The sequence below is a fragment of the Tenrec ecaudatus genome, chromosome 6 (assembly GCF_050624435.1).
Source record: "Tenrec ecaudatus isolate mTenEca1 chromosome 6, mTenEca1.hap1, whole genome shotgun sequence".
In the NCBI taxonomy this organism is placed as follows: Eukaryota; Metazoa; Chordata; class Mammalia; order Afrosoricida; family Tenrecidae; genus Tenrec; species Tenrec ecaudatus.
In genome coordinates this window covers 25276509-25300051 of record NC_134535.1, presented here as the reverse complement: position 1 = coordinate 25300051, position 23543 = coordinate 25276509, and the positions used below count along the sequence as shown (strand labels likewise).

The following is a 23543-nucleotide window of genomic DNA, read 5'->3' as shown; positions in this document are numbered from 1 at the left end:
TAATTAAAGATGGGAAGCTCTTCTGTCTCAAGCAGCTATTTCTTCCTTGAATTATCACCCCAAGAAAGGCAGGAGAAAGAAGGGAAAAGTAGAGATTCCCAATAAATGGGAGTACCTATTGAACATTCTACAGGAATGCATGAGTGAAAATTGGCTCCACGCCTCTCAACCTTATTTTGGCAGGCATGATAATCAATCACAGCCTTCCTTTGTATTTGGGGGAGTTTCAAATCCTCCTCACACCAAGATTGCAGTGGAATAAAATTTAGTGTCCAGATGGCGATGAAACTCATTACTATATCTGGTTTGATGCTCTAAGAATGGAACTAGCACCTAAAAATATGTTCTTCTTTAAAAGATCAATTTTTGGTAAAAGATTGAATCCCTCCCACTAACATCAGGAACAAAGCAAGCATATAAGCTGTCACCACTCTTATTCAATGTAATACTGGAACTTGTAACTAAAGCAATGAGATAGGAAAAGGAAATAAAAGGCATACAGATAAAAAAAGATAAATAAAATATACAACCATGTGGAAAGCACTTCTTCAAACAACTGGCAATAGAAATCACATAGGTCAAAAAAAAATCACATAGGGTCTAGCAAGACCACTGTGAGGTATTATACACTAAAGGAGTGAGAGTCATGCCACACACAGATTGCTGCACTTCATGTTAACTGCAGAGTCATGTTCACAATGGCAAGAAGTTGGAAAAAACCCAAAAGCCCATCCGTAGAAGAATGGACAAAGGAACTTGACTACCTGAGCACAATGGAATGCTCTGCATGGCTAAAAAACAAGAATAAAACCGCCTAACACCTCATGACATGCTGGACCTGGAGAACATTATGTTGAGCCAACGTAGTCAATCATAAAAGGAAAAAATATTGTATGAGAACACTATTATAAGGATTAAAAAAGACAAAAATTACATACCAAAGAGAACAACTTTGGATATTCCCAAGAGAAGAGGACACGGGTGGGAAAATGAAGCAAAAACTAGAAGGTTGACAGGCATTGACTTGGATGAAAGAGAGGGTGGATAGTCAAAGGAAGGAGAAGAGAAATGGGGGTGGGAGGGAGGTGGGATAGAATAGGGGGAGATGAGGTTGACGAGTGGTTTGAACTATTGAGTGCAGGGTTGATGGTATGAAATGTAAACCCCTCACCTAATTCACAAAAATAAATTCATCCCAAAAAACCTGTCCCTATTGACAGAAGATATGATTGCATAAGAAACCCAAGTGATATGAGTACAAAAATTCCAGAACTAATTATTGAGTTCATCAAAGTCACAGGCTACAAGTTAAATGTACAAAGAACCATTTGTTTTCTCTACAGGCAGCCTCCAGGTAACAAACATTAAATTTATGGACAACTTCTACCTGCCCTGTAATGCCAGGCTTTGAATGAGTTCTGTCAAGGTTGATAGGAACGGATCAGACTCTTTAAAATTTGGCTGATTTATCACATTAGCCCCAAATTGGAAAAATGACAAGTCAATTCCTGGAACGAAAGACTTAGAAGAGGCCACCTCGGACCTTTTAGGAGCCCGCTGCAGGATATAGTTGGCTATTTATGTATTAGAAGATTCAATGTAGTAAATAAAAGAGTTCTTGAGATATTCCTATAGAAGGAAACCACATAAAAAGTTTACAAGTTCTCTCTGGATTCTCTCTTGCAACTGCCTGTGAATTTACAATTAACTCAAAAAAAAAGTTTGATTTTAAAGGGTAAAAAAAATAAGAGAGGCAATTTACTCATCCCTGTCCTGTGATTATTTATGTGTAGATATCTACAGAAGAACGTCTAGAAGGATGGCCACATTACATTCCCAGTGTTATTGATAGTGACTCAAGCCATCAACTCTTACCTGTAACAGAGCTCCCATGAGTGAGGCCAGAGCAGCCATTCCAATGCACAGGGCTCCGTAGAGCACACCTTGATGGAGAAGGGACATGTCAGTGTAAGACCCAGGCCGTGAGCATGAACTTCACAATAGAATAGGTTGCTATGCCCTGAGTCAAAGTAAACAATAGGATGGTAGTGAAGAACGGCTCACACATGAGAGCCCTAACAAGGAGGGTGTTTTCCTCCGGGATTAAGCAGTGTGCAAATAATACAAATAAAACCCTTATATTATGCCCTGGGATTAGTTACCACATTCGGTTATATAAGTAAAGAATCCCTAGAATTAACTGTGGGGATTTAAAAAGTAGGAACTATTGTGTTTTTTAATCTAATCCTCTGTAAACATGTGTCTGGAAAGGGAAGCCAGGGTTTCTGTTTCCAGTGTGCGAAACTAAGACACAAGCTCTGCTCTGTACAAGAAGTGGTGGAGGGTGACAAATGTTGGGGACTGGACTCTTGTCACTTCAGGTGCTCATTTCTCTGGGAAGTGGCAATGGCCACAACAAAGCATGGTGTGGAATCTTGTGTCCCCTCCATAACTTCCAACTTCACCCTCAAAGCTCCTCCTATCAAACCAATAAAGAGCTTCAATACAAGCATTGTATTCACCTTCACCAAACTGCATCCCCCAATCTCTTCATAGAAATTTTAGAGCCACCATGGGGTCTCAGATTGTAGTAGCTCCCCACCTCCAGCCCCGGATCTTTTGACTTTCAATATTTTTCATATTTCCCCCAGATTTATATATTGTTTAAATTATAAGAAAATGTACCCAAACTAAACTTTATTCTTAAAGAATAGCCATTAGTAGAAATCACTTGAAAGCAGTCAATATCCAAAACTCAAACAGACAATACAGAAAAATACACGAGAAAGTTGTTCACCATAAAATTAAGTGTATTCTTTATACTATTAGTACTGTTTTCCCTTATACCAGCTCCCACACAAGGAGTCCTGGTGGCTTGTGGTATAAAGGGCTACAGACGGAGGTGCTAAACACAAGGTCAGTGGTTTTCTAATCCATTTGATAGCAGTGAGTACTCAAACATATCAGAGTGTTCAAGTATATTGGCTCAATAATTTTAGTGCACTTAAGTAGAAATCCTTTTATTAAATTTGCAAAAAGCTCTGTGCTTCTCGGTGCTTATATAAGTAGTATTTCCAACACAATTAGCTTGATTTCTCTCCAATTCATAGATCATTGAAACACGACCCTTATGTTTTGAATATTCAAAGTTAATGGAAGCACGCTCAAATCATTTGCCATGTTCTCTATCCAGGGTCTTTACTGCAAATAGATCAAGATAATGATTTTCTACAACCCTTAACATAGCTGAAAGTCTAATCTCTACTAGCAGGGGCTATTAGTAATTAATCACCAGTATCAACATTGCTTGGACACTAACTAGTGCCTCTTGTTCCATATGCATTATCTCAAACCCTCTTAATAGCCCTGTAAGATAAATATTATTGTTCACACTTTTCCATGTGAAGAAACAGAGGCTCAAATAAGTTATTGGGTTTGTTCAAGGCTATACAGCTAGGAGCCATGGTAGGGTAATGATTACGTATTGAGTTGCTTAACGCAAGGTGAGTAGATCAAAACCATCACCTGCTCTGTGGGAGCAAGATGAGGGTTTCTATTCTGGTAGAGAGCTACTATCTTAAAAACCCACAGGTGCAGCTCTCCCCAGTCCTACAGGGTCACAGTGAGTCGGAATCAACTTGATGGCAGTGAGTGAGTGTGCGAGTGAATGGGTGAGTGAATTACAGCTAGTACACTGAAAGATCAGGAGTGGATCTGGCATCAAAAGCTTCTGTCCATTCTGTCAGACAAGACCACAACGTTCAGTAACCCTACACTAAACAATTCTAGTTACTCTTTAGAAAACACCACACCATTCTGAAATTGTGCTCCAGGGTTAAACTTGGCACATAATAAAATGATTCATTGCCATTTAAATCTAGTGGGCACTGAAGACTATAAAATAAGGCCTCGTGGTTCAAGGGGTTGAGTTAGGCTGCTAACATCATAGGTTCAAACCCACCAGCCATTTGGTAGGGGAAAGAAGAGGCTATCTGCTCTAATAAAGATTTATACTTTCAGAAACCCCTTTCTGCCCTACAGGGGCGTTAGGAGTCAGAGTTGACTTGATGTTAGTGAATTTGGTTTTATTTGGTTTGGAGAAATATAAATTAAGTGCTTATTCCAGGTCACACCTATGACCAGGATAATAGATAGACGACTCAAAGCAGAGTATCATTTACTATTTCTTTGACAGTCTGCTCATGTTCTTGTGCTAAGGTTAAAGACTTTTTTCCCCCAGAACTAAATTTGTTAGTCACATTTTGGAATACACCTATATCCAAGCTGTCAAAATGAAGAAACTAGTTTAATTTCCTTGAGTCAGATATTGCACTTGGGGAATCTGGAAACTGGAGACCCTTAAACGTTTCCATTCTCCTGGCATTTAATGTCTAACGAGGTTTTTCAACATAAGAACAAAAATTGAGCTTTCCCTAAGGACTATCTCCCAGATATTTTTTATAAGAGAAACAACAGACAATACCCAGGAGTCAAAAATCCTAACGCTCTATCTCTTTATCGTCAGTTCGGGCACACATCTCTCATACCTGAATTGATGGTGATAAAAAAGAAAAAATGTGGGTCTTTCTTCTGCTCTAAGGGTATTTCTTAGGATCATAGACCAAAGTTGAAAAAGAAGAGAGTTGGTGGTGTGTGTGTGTGTGTGTGTGTGTGTGTGTGTGTGTGTGTGTGTGTGAATTTCAACATAGATTTGGGATAGGAATAAAGTAGAAAGGTAGGGGGAAAAGTAGAAAGGTAGGACAGGTAATAGGAAACTTGTTCCAACTGGCAATTAATTGTCTGAAGTGTCTCCCAAATAGTTGGTTACAAATATGGTCCTATCTGTATTGTCATAGATACATATGTGTGAATATGCATATGCATCCAAAAGTTCTTAGTTAATGTTGTATTTCTAAAAGTTATCACTCTTGAGTTAAATATAAAGTTGTAGAAACAGGAACATACTTGTTCCTTGGGAAATCCAAGACAGAGATTTTTCTGAGAGGGATCTGAAGCGAGGTTTGATGAGATCTTCCACCGTGACTGCTGCTAAGGCGTTTATACTGGAGGACACTGTGCTGTAATGAGTAACAAAGCTGTGATTGAAAATATTTCAACTTACGAACATTTAAGAGAGACACTTCCATGAGACCATGAGAAATAGATGGTGCCCAGCCAACAGTACTGAGCATTTAAAAAACGAATCGTTTTATTGACATATCTTACATATTGCAATATATCCATTCACATTCAAAATTCTGTTGTTGGATCCCATTGGGTGGAGTTATTCAAACCTCGATACTATTCTCTCTATCCTCTTTTCCCCTCCTCCCTCCTCCTTTTCCCTCAGGGAATCACCACTCCTGTCACTGTCTCTGAGGGGTCACCCATCTTGGCCTTCATGTACTGAGCAAGCCAAATATGCAAGTGAACCTTCAAATGTATGCAAATCTAATGGGATCAATGACATAAAACCTTATTACATTACTGAGCATTTTTATCAAGACCCAATAGACAACTTTTTATCAAAATGAGGGAAAGTGTTGAAAACAACTTCAAACTCATAGGAGCCAGACAATAGAGCCATTAAAACTGGAGGAAACCCTAAACCTAATGCCTGGAATCATCAATAAACCTTGATGAAACAATGGCTAAACTAAACACACACACATATACCACAAAAACCATACTCACTGCCATCGAGCCAATTACAACTCATAGTGATCTTAATAGGACAGGGTAGAGCTGCCCCTGTAGGTTTCTGAGAGAGACTATAACTCTTTACAGGAGTAGAAAGTCCCATCTTTCTCCCAAGGAGTTCTTGGTGGTTTCAAACTGCTGACCTTTCAATGAGCAGCCCAATATGTAACCTTTATGCCACCAGATCTCAGTATGCAGTAAAAAAAAAAAAAGAGGAACAATTCCAATAGCAATACCAATAGGAATTATAGTTCCTACCTTAGTGTTCCGCTGTAAGCACAGGCCACAAAGAGTCCAGGAAGTCCTGGGTAATCTTGAAGAATGTCCAGAACCAAGTAAGGCATGAGCTGAAAAAGTCCAAAATTTACTTCCAAGTACGATCTGTTACTGAAGACAATTAATTAACATCCTGATCTTAGATCCTTCAAGAGCTGAAGGTCAGCTGTTCCATGCACTTGACATTTCCAAATAACTAAGATTTTATTCTTGAATCAACAGCTCTTAAAGTAATGAATAGCATATGGGTTAAGTGTACAAGATATGGATTCAGAAAGACCCTGCTATATAATTTCTCTCAGCCCAGTTTCTTACCTATAAAAATACCATAATAATACGAATAATACCATAGAATTGTTATGAAGGTTTAAGTTACATAATATTTAAAGCTCTTATTATAATATAGGCAGAGAGAGTGAAATTCTCAGTAAAAGGTAGCTGATAGCTATCATGTTTCAGGGAATATTTTACATGCGTCTGTGTGTAAGTATAAAGAGTCCTCCTGCTGTAGTGGGTTACTCATTGGATGCTCACGGTAGCTCAGCGGTTAGAACTCACCGGCTGCTGCGAGGGGGAAAGCCCTCTGCTCCGGTAGACTTACATCTCAGAGGCTCTCTGTAGGCGCACTAAGTAGTGCACTTGGTTTTGGTTTGGTGCTTCAATACACCATGGTCAACTTTACTTCAAATTTACTTGGTGCCTCGAGGTCATCTTTGTCCACTTCGCTCGGGGTTTACTACTGAAGACAGGTGTAGTGGTTGATTAAGAGCTCAACCAACAGGTTGACAAGTTCAAACCCACCAGCTGTTGCACGGCAGAACTATGTAACAATCTGCTTTTATAAAGTGTATAGCCTTAGAAACCCCAATAGGGGGCAATTTTCCTCTGCCCTATAGAGTCCATATGAGTCCAAATAAACCCCCTCTCCCCCCCTCACCCACACACACAGAGGATTGGGCTGGGTTTTGATAGTCAGAGACATGGTGCTGAATAGGGGGTGACCCCAGGAAGGGGGGGGGGACCTTTAAAAAGAGAAATGCTTCTTTTTAAAGAAGTTCCAAATACCAACTTGCTTTTGGAAAGATAGATCCTAAATGAAAGGCAGGCAGGTGTGTGACTTCAGGACTATGTTACATGGCAGGCTTTCTGCAAAATTAATTGTTGAATCGGGGGTCCTAATTGGACTGTTTTCCATAAAAGTGTCAGTGATGGTTTGCTCACCATGCACAGTGGGCAGCTCTCCAGTTGACCAGCCTGGTTGGTTTCCTCGAACGATATGAGACCCAGAACACTCCCGAAAGGATCGGTGTGTTTTAGGAGTGCTTTCTGCAATGCTCACTATTTCTGGATCCTCAAAAAGAGAGAACAGCACATCTCCCAGGCGAGGCAAGATCCAAATATCCCAGGATGTCTCAAAGTTCCAAAGCTCAACCCCAACTCTCTGCCACTGAGTGGCTCCCAACTCACCCAACCCAAAGAGCACAGCTGCCCCTTCAGATTTCCAAGTCTGCAAATCTTGTCGGGAGCAGAAAGGTCCCTCTTTCTCCCTCAGAGGCACTGGCGGAGTTGAACTGCTGACCTTGCGGTTGGCAGCAGAAATGCACACACCTAAACAATAATAAGGTTTCCACCACTGCTATTATAAGGAGATGCAAAATCCTCTAGCAGGTCTCCACTTTCTCAAAAGGCTTCCGGGGAACAGTTCATCTTGTGAATGGGCCTCCTGCGGGCCGGTATCATCAAGAAGTTAAAAACTAAAGGCGGGAAATTCATAAGCACGAGGGAGGCACGGAACCTGCTTTCTGGGATGAACCCCAGCGTAGCAACAATCCATCTTTGCTCTCCTCAGGACAAACCCGGGGCTCTCACTGGTCCTCCATGGACTGTCTTATTTACATGGGTAGCCCCAGGAACATTTAATTATGTCAGTACATTAACCACACAAGAGGCTCCATTAAATTCAAAGGAAAGTGTTTTTGGAAAGTCTAGCATGTGACAACACACAGTAAATGCACTCTGTGACGATGACTCTCAAGGGGAGGACAGTCCAGGGATATTGAGGTGCTGGGAATTGGTTCCAGCTCAAGCGACCCTCAGGACAACAGAAGACCTCTCGTCTGCCCAGGGGAGAGGGAGCTTAGAAGCATTAAAAAAATCCTATTGTCTTCATAATACCAACTACAGATGACAGGGGACAAAAGTCACGGGATATTCTTGAGTAGAGGGACTATAACAGAAGAATGCCTCCAACTTCCTTGTAAATGTGATTCTTGGGATCGCTGAGGGCATTTGGAAGGGTGAGTTTATCAAAAAGATAGAGTTGAAAGAAGTGGGGGGGGGGCGGGGGGGCTCAACAATGCTCTCATTTTCTAATCCTTCCAAATCATCTTTTTCTGGGAATATGGCATATGCATTTGCATCATAATATCCCATCTATCTTCTTTCAAATCAGTGCCCGGGGTGCTTGAGTTACAAAGATGTTGTTGTTGTTGTTGTTGTTGTTGTTGGGCGCCTCTGAATTGTAACAACACACCGGTGCATGTACATAGGCATGTGTATTCATATACTACAGCAGGAAAAACACTGCCCAGTTCAGTGTCATCCTCATCGTTGTTGCCGTGCTTGAGGCCAGTGTAGTGGCCACTGCATCCATCCATCTCCCTGTGGGCCTTCTTTTTCATTGGCTCTCTACTTGACCAAGTATGATGTCCTTCTCAAGGAAGTCATAGGAAATAATTTTGGCAAGAACACTGAAAACCAGAACTGGGCTTTGCAGTCAGGAAGTCCTGATTTTGAAAACTAACTACCATATATACTCATGTATAAGCCAAGTTTTCAGCCATTTTTATGCAGTTTTTGTGGCAAAATTGGGTGCCTCGGCTGATATTCTGGTCGGCTTATACTTGAGTATAGATGGTATACTTTTTGAAAGGCAGAGACCAGGATTTAATCCCCCGCCAATGCGTCTGGTGCACAGCCCCCCACCCATCTATTAGTGGGGTCTTGTTTGTTGTCATGACGCTGAACAGGTTTTGGCAGAGCTTCCAGAGTAAGACACTTTAGGAAGGAAAGCCTGATGATTTACTTCCAAAACCCAACCAAGGAAAACCCTGTTCAGATCACAAAAAGCCAATCAGAAGGGCCTGGCAGCATTTAGCCCAGTTGTGCATGTGCATGGGGTCGTCATGAACCGAGACCAGCTCCACGACAGCTAACAATATGGCTCAAATTCTGCACTACGGACTCCGATGACAGCCCGCATGGGTTCAAATCCTGGCTTCAAACTTACTGGCTGGTTACTGGCTACTCATGGAACCTCTCTGTGCCGCACTCTCCTTGCCTCTGAAGAGGGCTTAATCATAGTAATCTCTTTGAAAGAATGACCCAAGTCCAGTTCCTAGCCAATGCAACTCATGCATAGCCCCACCCATCTGTTGTTTGTTGCTGTGGTGCTGAACACTGGGGAGAAAGGACCGCTGTAAGCATCACAATTGTGAAGAAGGAAATGTCCACAAACCTTTTAAGAACCTGCCTTATTGGGTGTTAGCAAGTGTCCACATTTACTTGCTCTGAGACTTAGGACAACTTATAGCCCCTTCCTGAGCCTCCAGTCCTCATCGATAAAAGGGGAACTACAGGGTGAGGATATAAAGCTTCACATGTAATCACACCTTTGGGTCTCAATAAATGTTCACATGTTAGATCAGTCTCCCCATCACTTTTAAGCCATTGGGAAGGTAAACATAAACCATCTAACAACAGTAATAACGTGTTCTCTAATTTCCTGGTTTGTTCACAGTTCGCTTTTCTTATAACTGTATTGACACAGACACCTGGCCTGGGAATTTTCTCGGTATGTCAACACATAATTTTTTGAGCCCAGAATTCTTTAGCCCTGCTAACCCAAGCTGGTGGCCCTCAAGTTGATAGTGGCTCAAGGTGACCTTGGACGATGTGCTACAGAGCAGAACAGCTGCCAAGGGTTTTCTTGGCTGTCATCTTTACCAAAGCAGATTGCCTGGACCTTTTCTGCAGGGCCGCTGGGTGAGACTGAACTGCCAGCCCTTAGGTTAGGAGTTGAGCAGAAACCACTCACACCTACCAGGGACCCCATCATCCCTGCTAACAACTTCTTGAGTGCCTGGCGTGCATCTGTCAGAGAAACAGGGTACTCAACCTGGTCTGGTGCAGACACTTTGTTGGCTGTCCAAGGATCACAGTCATGGTACCGGGAATACAGGGCGAGCCCAGAAAACACTGAGCAGACGAGGATGGCCCAGAGCCCCACGAGGTTGACGTAGAGAGACCTACAGAGATAAAAAGAAACCAACAGCTGTCATCTCAACTCCACAGAGTAGGGAAAGTGTTATACAAACAAAGAGACCTTCAAGAGTATACTTCTATGCACGTTTAATTAATACGCATTATCTCTCAACAACCAAATCACCACAAATTCTATTCTAGTCTAATCTGCCAATGATGCCGATCAAGACTATATTTTGGAATATTTGGAATAGATGGGGTTGTCCCACTGAATGAGCGGCTACTTCTGGCCAGGGTTCCAAGCGTGTTGTTAGCTTTCAGTAATTGAGTCTTCTCATCCGGAAGCCAGGGTTTTAGTAGTCTGAGCAGTAGCTACTAGTTACCTTCCTTTTAAAGCTAATGCGATGATAAATGACTGAATGTTGTTAGAATCTACAGAACAGCTCAATCAACTTCTCTGTGCACCAGATATGAAAAGCAAGCATGTGCCTTAAATAGGAATCTTCTCGACGTTTCGTGTTGTCATACACAACATGTGCTCCAATACAGTTAATTAAGCCACAAAGGTTGATTAACAAAGGTTAATTAAGCCACTGGGATCAGAACTAAGACCTGGCTCTGCCCTATGTAGCCTTAGGAAAGCAGATTAGCCTCTCGGATCCTCAGTTTCTTCGCTTACACCTAAAGATGACAATGGCTGCCTAATGGAATATTAAGATTCAATGAAATCGTATGGATCCCACAGCACAGAACTTGTATGTAATGTTGGGTGAGCTGCCATCAAGTTGGCCCATAACTCCTGGCGACTGAGCTCAATGGAACCAAATATTGGGATGTAATAGACATGAGTCGTCAGGCCGTTATTCAGGGTGTTGGTGTTCATATCATTGAATGCCAGGTCTTAATACTCAGTTGAGTAGAGAACATTTTTTTCACTCAGGAGACTACCCTTTTTCCCCCTCCTTGGATACGGTGATGAGCCACACTAGGCTGGTGAGAAACACTACCCCTCAGGCCACGCTTCCTCTCACCCATTACTAGAGAAAGCAAGATTATAAAGCCCTCTGACCCCAAGTTGAGAAACATCAAAATAGTCAAGTCACAGCTGCAGAGCTGCCTGAAGGGGCCAGCTGAGGCCTTTGGTGCAACTGGATGGCTCTGCTCTGTCTTGCTTCTTTCCCTTCCCTCCTCTTCCCTAGGTCTGGATTCCCTAATAAACGCCTCACTGCCAGCCTCCACCTCAAAGCCTGCTTCCTGGAGAACCCCGTGTATAGTAGGTGACAGGGACTTAAACAAGTGGATGCACAATGCATGCTATTTATTGGAAAATACATTTTTACCTAATAGTTATTAGAAAGGTTTTTGAAATATCTGGTCCCAGACATATAGTACAGTACTACTTTACTCAGCTTGACCCTCCTGTGACTAAGCCTATTACCTATCTCTTTGAATTTCATATTACAAAAGACAAAACTTGCTCTGAACTTGCCTAGATTTCCATTAAGACAGCTGATGGTTATCAATGATTCACACCATAACTTGGCTTACATTTTTGCCTGGAATCTACTTTTGCAGGAAATATATCTCTGCACCTGGGATTGGTTGACACCATAGATGCTGGTCCACGTGAAGGTCCCTCCTATGATAATTGTCCAGAACGTGTGTCTCTGCAAAGGGTTCGGATCAAAACTGGATTTTGGAGAGAAACAGAAGACAAATTCTGAGCTGTCAGCAAAATAGTAATAATGCATCAGTATTGCAGAAAATCCTCTTATCGTTTTTGAAAACAAGCAGTGTGTGCACATGTACGCATGAACATATACATACTTCATAATGAACACAAAAGGTATAGACATTTCCAAAACAGATCCATTGAAATAAAAGTGGATCCTTTCATATAGTTACAAGTTGTGTGAGACTGAGGAGGAAATACTGTTCTACCCATTCTGAGTGGTTATAGAGATCTTTCTCTTTTGACCTTAAATAAGTCTTCCCTGCCGAAACACAGACCAGAAGATAAATCTGAAAGAAAAGAAAAGATAGAGAGACAGACAGACAGACGGACACCAGTACCAGCCTCCTCACCACACGCCAGCAGTAGATGTGGCATTGACATGTGGAATTCCATTCAGAGCAGCTACTTCCTCCACTCTGTGCTTAATATATAACAAAGGATACTCCCACGATGTTTGACACACAATAAGGCTTGTGCGTTGTTACTTGATGGTTGATAATCCTCAAGTAAAGATCATAAAAATGTCGAATTAAAAAAAAACTTTTTAGCATATCTTATTGATAAGTATGCTACGACTTCAATGCTAATATGATCATTCAAAGGCAACCATTCTTCGGCAGTCATCCTTATTCACTGCCCAGTGTTCATCTACATAGGAGGCTATTGAAAATACCATAGCTTGGAGCAGACACAGCTTCGTCTTCAAAGTAATATCTTTGCTTTTTAGCACTTAAAGAGAGCTTTGCAGCCAATTTACCCAATGCAGTACAGTGATTTCCTGACTGCTACCTCCATGGGTACAGATGGAGGAGCCAAGTAACATGAAATCCTGGACAACATTTTTTACTTATTGATTCAGTTGTGAGAGTTTTTGTTTTCTTTGTGCTGTGTTGCAATCTGTAATAGGGCCGTAGTCTTTGATCTTCATTAATAAGTGCTCCAAGTCTTCTTTGCTTTCAGTAAGCAAAGTATGTCCTATGCATATCTCAAATTATTAATGAGTCTTCCTCCAATCCTGATATTATGTCCTTCATATGGTCCGGCTTCTTGAATTATTTTCTTAGCAGACAAATTAAATAAGTATGCTGAAAGGATACAACCTCCCAGTGCACCCTGTCCTGATTTTAAGCCACATGGTACCCCTTGTTCTGGCTAAATGATCACCTCTTGGTCTATGTTCAGGTATATGAGCACAATTAAGCATTCAGAAACTCTTATTCTTCCATGTTATAATCCACACAGTTAAATGCCTTTGCATAATCATTGACCCACATTAATTCTGGTACTATTCTCTGCTTTCAGCCAAGTTTCACATGATATCGGCGATGGTGTTCCTACTTCCACATCCTCTTCTAGATCTGGCTCCTGTTTCTGGCAGTTCTCTGTGAATGGATTGCTTTTAAGCAGTTCTCTGTGAATGGACCATTTTTAAGTTATCTTTGCCAAAATTGTACTTGAGTATGATATTAATGGTATTATTTAATCACCTTCACATTCTTTTGGATCACATTTCTTAGGAATGGACACATGAATGTGGATCTCTTACTGTCAGTGAGCCGGGTAGCTCTCTTCCAAACTTCTTGACAGAAACAAGTGAACATCAATCGCAGACACATGCGAGCTACCACAATCTGACAGATGAACAGTGAAAAATGCCCTATGCCCCAGCAATTCCACTCTTCAGCGTACACCCAAAAGATTCGTAAGCAGAGACCCAGAGACTTGTATACCAGTGGAGCCAAATAATAGGCAATAGGTGGAAAAAACCTAAATGTCTACTAACACATGAATAGATAAACAAAATGTGGTACATACATACAATAGGATAATAGCTACTAGGAGAAATGGAAGTCTTGAAGATTCCTGCTCAAAACTGAATTTCAAATTCTCATTGCCTCTAGACTCTCTGGAGCCTTGAAAGGTAGATGAAGCCCTCCAACCATTGCCCCCAAATAATCTTTGAACCTTAAACCACAGATCTCCCCTGAAGTCATCTTTAAATCAAACAATAGTTTAGCTTAACTAGTAAAAACAGGTCTGTCTTTACCAATATAGGAACCCCGGTGGCATGGAGGTTACACATTTGAACTACAAGATCAGCAGTTCGAAACCACCAGTGGCCCTTCGGCAGAAAAACAAGGCTTTCGACTCCCAGAGACAGTGGGTCTCAGAAACTCCCAGCTGTCGTTCTCTTCTGGTCCATAGGGTTTCTCTGAGTTAGGATCGACTCTATGACAGCGGGTTTGGCTTTTTCTTTTGTGTGGGTTTGGGGTGCGGGGGGCTGTTGTTATTGTTTTAATTTTGAGCATTATTCTCCTTAAAGTATTATCGGTATGAGATCAAATTAACAGCAGCAAATCGATTAGACAGGAACCTTAGATGGCAGTGAGTCTGCGTTAATGAGGAAGAATTGATAAGAGGAGTGTGAGAAGGGTCTCACAATTCAAATAATGTAATCAAGGCCACTGAACTGCACATGTAGAAATGCTGAATTAGTGTATGCTTTGTGGTGCGTGCTCTCAACTGCATCAACAAAATAACTAACATTTAGGGGGGAAATGTAAGTGTAGCCACTAGTCTTTTCGTTTTCCTCTGGCTTAGAAGCTGCCTTTTCTTAGCTCTCACTATCTTTTCCCTTATCACTCAGCCTAGGGTCCCGCAAGGCCAGCAGGGGCTTCCTTGTGTTATTCACCATTCTGTCATAAACAATGTCATTATTTATTTTAAGCACATCAGAGATTCTGCTTCTAGGCATGACTGGCATCTGCCTCTCTGCCAACCCCACAGCACCTTCCTTCAGAATCAATGGCTCTCTTCACGTTTACAATCACTAACAGGAAGGGAACCCAACACAGAGGGAAAGGTCTCGGGTTGACGTCTAATCTTTAGCACGCTGCATTATCTCACCATTTGAACCTGTTGAAAAACCCAAAACCTGGCGGAACACTTCCTTGCTGGCTTCAGTTTTCTGTCCCACCTCCTTGGTGGTTGGTTTCTTTAGGGCACGTTTACTATTTCAGTAAAGAGATTGTTTTCACGGGAAAAGCAAAAGGGGAGTCCTATTCACCAAGAGGGAATAACTTACTTCCAGAAGTTTAACCTCCCGCCATTGTAGCAGTCATTCAGGATGGTGCTCATTCCGCCTTGCACAATGGAAGCCTGTATCAGCACAGACGCAAAGCCAGCCACCATGATCCCGACTTGGAAAACATCTGTCCAGATGACTGCTTTCAGGCCACCCTGGGAGGAGAAAGCATATGGGGATTAAGGCTTCTTACGTAGGTTCCTGAGCATGTGAGTCCCTGTGCTGGATGAGAACAAGGAACGCATCCCTCTTTGTCCAAAAGTGTACCCAGGGGAGGGGAGCCAGTGAAAGGAACTGTAACAAAGAAAGTCATATTTAAGCTCTGCCTTCAAACATAGAGCGAGGCAACGAGAGCAGCTTCCCCCAGCAGAGGAGACAGCAAGGGCAAAAGCATAGAGGGGTGAAAGCACAGTGAGTAAGGCTGAGTAGCTAATATGAAGTGAAGTGATGTGGAGAGACGGTTGGGGAAAAAAAATTCGAAGTCAAATTTTAATAGGCAATTTCACGAATTGTATGCTATAGGCAAAGCTGACAGACATTCAGTCAGTAACTAGCCACTCAAGTGGCCAACCCAGTCGTTGCAATACTAAAATTGCCTTGTACTTGCCGTTACTTCAAAATCCCAAGCGTCGGCCTCCAACCTCTAGGACCTCAGTTAAACCGTGCCCTCTCTGAGCTCCGGCAACACAAAAAGTAATTCCTAGCATATCAGGGATCTCATAATACCTGCGCCAAGGGTAAGGACAAGCATCCATGGAAACAGTACCCGTGCAATACAGGTTACGTATTCTGCCTAAAGATAATGGAAGGAACTCCAGGTCTCTAGGAAGAGCAAACAGTAGGAGCACAGCTACAATAACTGGGCAAGGGCATGAATGAAGTTCTTTAAAGCTAGGACTGGGTGCCTTTGCAATGGTGATGGGAAAAACTCAGTGTTCGGTTCAATATTTCAGGTCTACTGCAAGTTGACTCCAGACCAAATATTTTTCACCCATAAAAGTTCCTCTGTGGGAGGTGAGGAGTGTAAGAATATGCATGATGAAACCAGTTTGTAGCATCCAACGATGGGAATTTTACATTTTGCCAACGAAGCATATAGAGTGAGAGGGGAAATAATGTTCTCAACATACCATTGTACAGTAGAAGGTGCAGACTACGCCCGTTGCCACTACTGCGCCCCACAGATCAAACCCGGTGACTGTGAAGAAAAGATAAAGACTGTGTGGATAGCTGCGAGACACGTATTATAAAGATCCTTATAACAATCAAATTTATCAGAGACAAAGCTATATCACTGCTTCAGAATTAAAATGATAGTTTATAAGTTACATAGACACGATTTCTACCTTCAGATACCATGCACGGGCCCAACATTGATTAAATAATGCATTTTTAAAGTATTTATGTTATAAATTAAGCTGTAAGTATTTATGTTATAAATTGAGCTGAGAAACAGCTTGATGTAAGGTGGCTATCAGACCAGATCGGTGACGAATATCTCTCTCAATTGGACATGGCTCAAATGCACATGCTAGTCTACCGCTCCTTGGGAGGCCAGTGGTGCATGGTATAAAAAAGGACGTTGATGGACACAAGTCTTATAGTTTGCTATCATTCATCTAAGAAGTAAACAGGGATAATACATTGCCTAACTGGGAGAACAAATCAAAATTAAACAGAAAAAAAGAATTATCTGTAGGGGACTAGGGTAGCGGGAACATGGTATAAGTTAGACTTCTCTAAACATGTATCTTTTCGTAAATTTGACTTTGAAATCATGTAAGTGTTCTATATGATTATAATAAATTAGTTTATTATTCCTAAAACACAAAAGGAAATAAATGAACCTAACTGTATATCAAGTGTGCAACATAACCACAGAGAGAGATTATTTCAAAGAACTCTAAAACATAATCTAATAAACATCCCTTGTTGGGTGAGATAGCTTAAGCTTAAGGTAAAAAAGAACTGCAAAAAAAATTAAAATATTTTTTTCTGCTTTGAGATATCTCATAGAAATGCCATAGCATTATTGAAATAGTTGTTATGAAACTATTACATCTGTGGTTCTCAACTTACAATGCACATTGAAGTTACAAGGAAGTTTGCTAAAATCCTAATGACCAGAACACACAACCGGCCAATTAAACCAGACACACCAAGGTGGGTGCAGGGTCAGTTTTGTTACAGCTCCCCCAGGGAGCTCCATATTCAACCAAGTTTGAGAAGCCAGTAATATATATTTTTTAATATTATGAAAAGAAAAACCCACAGGGCCAGTATCCTGTCCTAAAGGGTCGCCATGAATCAGAATTGGTTTGATGGCAGTGAGTTTGTTTGTTTGATGAAAAACAAAGATATTTTCAGCATAGCACAAAAGACAATATAAAGACATCTTTTAAAACGGTAGTTGAATTGATCCTGACCCCTTGGCTGCACCAGCCTCCATCGCACCAATTTTCCAGAATGAAATCAATCCCCAGACCTTTCTTCCAAAGCCTCTCTGAGTGGCCTTGAACCTGCAACTTCTGGTTACCAGTGAACACATTAACCAATAGCACTCTAATTCAGGAACTACCATGAAATAAGATGTCATGCAAATATCCTATATCCAAAATTTTCAGAGTGTACGTGAGTGTGTGTGTGTGCATGCGTGTGTGTGTGTGTGTGTGTGTGTCTCCCACCTTTGTCCCCTGCCCCGCCATCCCAGGAAGAAAGGAGCTTTAAATCTATTGGATCCCTGTCAAAAGATGTCAGGACACAACATGAGGAAGCTGGTCCCCAAAAATGGGACCACTTGAACATCAAAAATAATGAATATAATAATATGAAATACCCATTATTTCATTATGAAATTTTTAACTCTCTATTATCTTTGGGAGCTAGGAGAGACCCAATGTATTATTTTAAAAGGTGCCAAATAAACGATAAAATAGGACATTTATCTTGGCTTTCCCATACAAACTAGATTCGGGGTAAACAAAGAGAAAGTTGCTTTTATAGAAGTGTGCCATCTGATTAATAAAGAAGGAATTACTGAATTCTAATACTTAGAAAATCTAGCTTATGGATATAAATGAACATTTACATTGGACTGCAAACTCATAGTCAGCTGTTCAAACCTACCATCTACTCCGTGGGAGAAAGTTGAGGCTATCTGCCACCATAAAGCTCTGCAGCCTTGGAAATTCTATATAGAATCCCTATGATTTGGAATCCACTCAGTGGCAGTAAGTTTTTAATTTTTTTCTTTTAAAGAAAGCTGACCTTTTGTGCTTTCCAAAGGAATATTTTTTAATCGTTTTATTGGGGGCTCATACAACTCGTATCACAATCCATCCATTTGGACATTTGTCACCATCACCATTATCAAAACATTTGCTTTATACTTGAGCCCTTGGTATCAGCTCCTCATTTTTCCCCTCCCTCCTCCACCCTCCCTCCCACATGAACCCTTTATAATTTATAAATTATTATTATTTGTTCATGACTTACACTGTCGGATGTCTCCCTTCAACTAATTTCCTGTTGTCTGTCCCCCAGGGAGGGAGGGTTATTGTGATCGGTTCCCCCTTTATCCCCCACTTTCCCCTTAACTTCCTGGTATCTCTACTCTCATTATTGGTCCTGAAAAAGATCATCTGTCCTGGATTCCCTGTGTTTCCAGCTCTTACCTGTACCAGTATACATGCTCTGGTCTAGCCGGATTTGTAAGGTAGAATTGGGATCATGATAGTGGAGGGGAGGAAAGTTGTAGGTTTCATCAGTGCTATATTGCACTCTGAATGGCTCGTCTCCTCCCCACGACCCTTCTGTAAGGGGATGTTCAGTTGACTACAGATGGGTTTTGGGTCTCCACTCTGAACTCACATTGATATGATTTTTTTTTGTTCTTTGAGACCTGATATCTGATCCTATCGACACCTCAGGACCACACAGGCTGGTGTGCTACTTCCATGTGGGCTTTGTTGCTTCTGAGTTAGATGGCCACTTGTTTATCTTCAAGCCTTTAAGACCCTAGACTTTATATCTTTTGATAGCTGGGCACCATCAGTTTTCTTCACCACATTTGCTTATGTACCCGCTTTGTCTTTAGGGATCGTGTTGGGAAGGTATCATGGAATGCCAGTTTAATAGAACAAAGTGTTCTTGCATTGAGGGAGTACTTGAGTAGAGACCCAATGTCTATCTGCTACCTTAATACTAAACCTATAAATATATGCACATAGATCTATTTCCCCATTGTCATATATAAATATATTTACATATGCACAAGGAATATCCTTTCTAAGAAGTTAAATGAGATTATCATAAAACATGTAGATCCAACTGGACACCCCCTTACTGAAGGGTCACCTGGGGGGGGGGGGTATGAGCCAGTCAGGTTGCCAGGTAGCAAAGATGAAACATACAACTTTCCTCTAGTTCCTAAATGCTTCTGCCCCCCCCACCCCACTCCCACAATCATGATTCCAATTCTACTTTACATATCTGGCTAGACCAGAGACTATACACTGGTACAGATAGGAACTGGAAATACAGGGAATCCAGGATGGATGATCCCTTGAGGACCAGTGGTGAGGGTGGTGATACTGGGAGGGTGGAGGGAAGGTGGGGTAGAAAGGGGCAACCTATTACAAGGATCTACATATAACCTCCCTGGGGGGTGGACAACATAAAAGTGGGTGACGGGAGACATCAGACAGTGTAAGATATGACAAAAATAATAATAATTTAGAAATTATCATGGGTTCATGAGGAAGGGGGAGTGGGGAGGGAGGGGGAAATGAGGTGTTGATATTAAGGGCTCAAGTAGAAAGGAAATGTTTTGAGAATGATGATGACAACAAATGTAAAAATATGCTTGACACAATGATGGATGGATTGTGATAAGAATTGTACGAGGCTCCAATAAAATGATTTTTAATAAAGCATCTAGAGCTAAGAGGCCCCAATAAAAATGATTTTTTAATAAAGCATCTAGAGCTAACTACCTGTTTACAATATAAAGAGAAAAGTGGGAGCATTGGATGACTCATGCAATCAGCACACCCAAGAATCTGGAAAATTTGACAAAATTAATGGCCTGCATTAACAGGAAAAAAAATCACCTTAATAGCTTAAGAAAATAGTCGTTAATGATTTCCTTTTTAGATTAAAAAAAAAAAGAAAGCTAGCAGCGAACTAGAAAGAGAAGGGAATTTCCTCAATCTGATAAAGGGTATCTATGAAAAATGTACAGCCAACGAAACTAGTGGTGACATCTGAACCACAACGTCTTTGAAGACCAGAAGAACTAGACGGTGTTCAACTATTTCTAACTACTCTGATAAGGTGCAAAATATATAGAACAAAATTCACATTGCTAAGTAAAAAGGGGGGCAAGAATTACTGACTGATACAGACTAGAGAAACATTGAGACAGTTGCCTAAATATCCCTTTGAAACATGAATGTGACCTAATTCTGTAGATCACCTTCTAGTCAAATAACAGATTGGCTTTAATATCACCGTGAGTCATCTGCTGCTTATGAGATCAAAGAGTCAAAGGTGACCCCAAAGCAAAGATAAGAAGGGACTGGAAGCAATGAGACTGCTGACATGTTGTACATATAAGCTGATTAGTACACAGGGTTTCAGCCAATGACATAGAATAATTTACATAAAGAGTGTTAATACATTGTGTAAGTGTTCGCCAAAAACACAATAAAATATCATTAAAAAATATGTCTCGTTAACCGCGCCAAGTGTTCAGGGTCCAAGACACAGGCTCTACTATATGGTCAGTGTTTGATACTATGACTTCATTGCATCAAAATGAGTTAACCATGGAGTAGTGTGATTAAAATTTAGACCTCGTTCAACAATCATTTTTAAAAAGACTAGTTGATGCTGGGACCTGGTGTGTGTTTTATGTAAAATCGATGCTGATAAATGTTATAATAGAATGAAAGACAAACTATTGTTCTGAAAATAGTTAGACTTTGGAGTCAGACAAACCTAGATTTGATTTCAAGTTGCCCCACAAATAAAATAAATGAAATAAAAAACTAGTGATGAAACTTTAGATACTTTCCTCCCGAGGTTAAGAAGATGGCAAGATACATACAATCATGGCTTCTATACAATGTTTTCCTTGAGGTTCTAGCTAGTAAAGTAACTAAACAGAGAGTTTTGGAGAGATGAGTATAGATGATCAAAGGTGTAAATCTTACTTGAACAATTAAAACTTTGTCAACTGATTCCCCCCACCCACAATGCATGCTGGACCTGATCTGGTGTCATAAATTGTCTGTATCTTTGGTTTGTATTGCTCTGTTTGGTTTTTACTTGTTCCTATTAGGATGTATCTCAGAGGTGTCACGTCATTGGAGAGCACCCTCTTGAAGTTGTGTTACATGTTTGTCCATTTTTCAGTATATGAAACCCAAGATTGATGAACCTATAGAGACAGCAAGTAGAATAAAATTTATAGAGGGAGGGGGCGTTCAGGGGGTGGGGAGGGAAGGGAGACGACATCAAGGAGCCCATGTAAAAAAAGGATGTTTGGGAACCAATTGTGGTAGCAATTATACAATTCTGCCTGATATGACTGAACTATGGAATAATATGATATATATTAATAAAATAATGTTAGAGGGAAAAAATAAACAAAAAGCTAAACCCACTGCCATCAACTCTGTTCTGACTTAAAATTACCCTCCTGGGCAAAGTCGAACTGCCCCTTTGGGTCTCTGAGGCCATACATCTTCACAGAAGGCCTCCTGCTTCTGCCAGAAACAAGAGAAACTGAACTCAAATGCATAGTACTGGAAATGAAGACGATAAACTGCTACTACTCAAACAATCTGAAAATCCTAAGGAATCTGACAAGAGCTTTCTAGAATTAGTGAATAAAAGTAGCAAGTTTTCAGAATAGAGAGCTAGAACATTGTATTTTTACATCATAGTGATAAATGATTAGGAGCATTTTAAAGCATTTGAACCAGCATCAAAAAAATCAATTACCTATGGAGGATTCTGAGATGTGGGATATGTGCAAGATCTCAACATCCAAAACAATCAAACATCACTGAGAATTTTAGAAAAGCTTGGGTAAATGGGCTGGAGGATTATTTGCCATATAAAGCGTCGGTTCAAATCTCTTGCCACATTTTATTTGATTACTTGTCTGTCACTTGTCTTTTGCTGGTAAGCTCAATATCAATAAAAACTGCAATAAAATAGCAGTTCATGTCAGCTATTGTTGTTATTCAACTAATATTGGGGAAAATTCAAAATGAAATAACTGAAACTGTAGGATAGGCATTTAAAATCATACTTGAGAATATTCATGTTTGAGAAACAATTTGGCAGTTTCTTTCCAATTTCTTACATATACGCTCTATGAACTGGAACAGACATGTTCAACCTGGTACTATTTCTAGGCATTCAACCACTATAAATGAAATAGATGTTTAAAAAAAAGAGCAAAAGCCTATACAAGCATGTTTTTAGCAGCCTTAATTCATAATAGCCTAAAACTGGAAACAACTCAAATGCCCATTAATAAGATAAAACAAACAAACTCATTGCCATATAGTTTATTCCAAGCTGATGAGTACAAGAGGGTTTCAATACAGTAGTCTCTCTAGGTTTGCATGTGTTTCAAAATTTCCATAAATTAAAAAAAATTCTGGAAGATTAGCTTTAGAGAATACAAAGTTCCAACTCAGCTGTACAACTTTTTACTGAGCATCTGATCCATGGCTAGTGTTGTCGATGCCTGAGCCTACTTCCGTGTCTGACATAAAATACGCACCTGTTTTTTCAATCGTCAAAGTGTAATCTCACTTACTTGAAGGGAGTGGCACAAGGTCAATAAGAACAGAGTCCTTGGTTTCTACACAGATTGAATCGGTGCTCTGGCTATTCCCAGAATTGCGCTATGCAACCTAAAGCTAACATCTCAACTATACCGTAAAGTCAATAGGTAACTTATGAAGTTTATGACTCAAGTTCTCGACATATCAAGTGATCTATTTATGATGTTGATGACATGGACATGGGACATACCGGGCATTCAGAATTCAGGAGCATGAGGTGCAAGCAGAGATTTTCTTACTAAGAATACTGTTGCACTTTAGAATTCTGGTCACCCTTCAAGCCTGGCAATGAACTCACACCCGTAGCTCAGTTTTCAGCCAAATAACAGACACGTCTACAAGGCAAACAATAGCACTAGGAAGGTATGCACACCTTAGTAAAGCCGGCCATTTACGTTTTTTTGTTTTTTTGAAGGGCAGCATTTGCCCAAGGGTAAAATTCAGATGGGCTGGGAAAGAAGGAAAAAAAATGGCCACAGAAAACGCCTGGAGGAAGTGGAAGGAGTGAGGATACATCGTGGGATGGTAATCCAGGAGACAAAATAAAATGTGAATGGCTGGTTGCATGGAAAATTCATCTGTGCTGCAAACCTTCAACTGATTTACAGTAAAACGTCTT

At 40.7% G+C, this 23543-nt stretch overlaps 1 protein-coding gene across 1 annotated transcript in view; it reads right to left on the bottom strand.

The window, feature by feature from the left end:
- Positions 1 to 23543, bottom strand: part of SLC5A8 (solute carrier family 5 member 8) — a 47412-nt gene that overhangs the window by 12137 nt on the left and 11732 nt on the right. Inside the window, exons 4-10 of the mRNA XM_075552715.1 lie at positions 16190 to 16257; positions 15060 to 15214; positions 11788 to 11928; positions 10154 to 10283; positions 5959 to 6047; positions 4966 to 5078; positions 1876 to 1943 (exon numbers count right to left, since the gene is read on the bottom strand). Of these exons, the coding sequence (XP_075408830.1) occupies positions 1876 to 1943; positions 4966 to 5078; positions 5959 to 6047; positions 10154 to 10283; positions 11788 to 11928; positions 15060 to 15214; positions 16190 to 16257 (764 nt within the window). The remainder of the gene's footprint in view (positions 1 to 1875; positions 1944 to 4965; positions 5079 to 5958; positions 6048 to 10153; positions 10284 to 11787; positions 11929 to 15059; positions 15215 to 16189; positions 16258 to 23543) is intronic.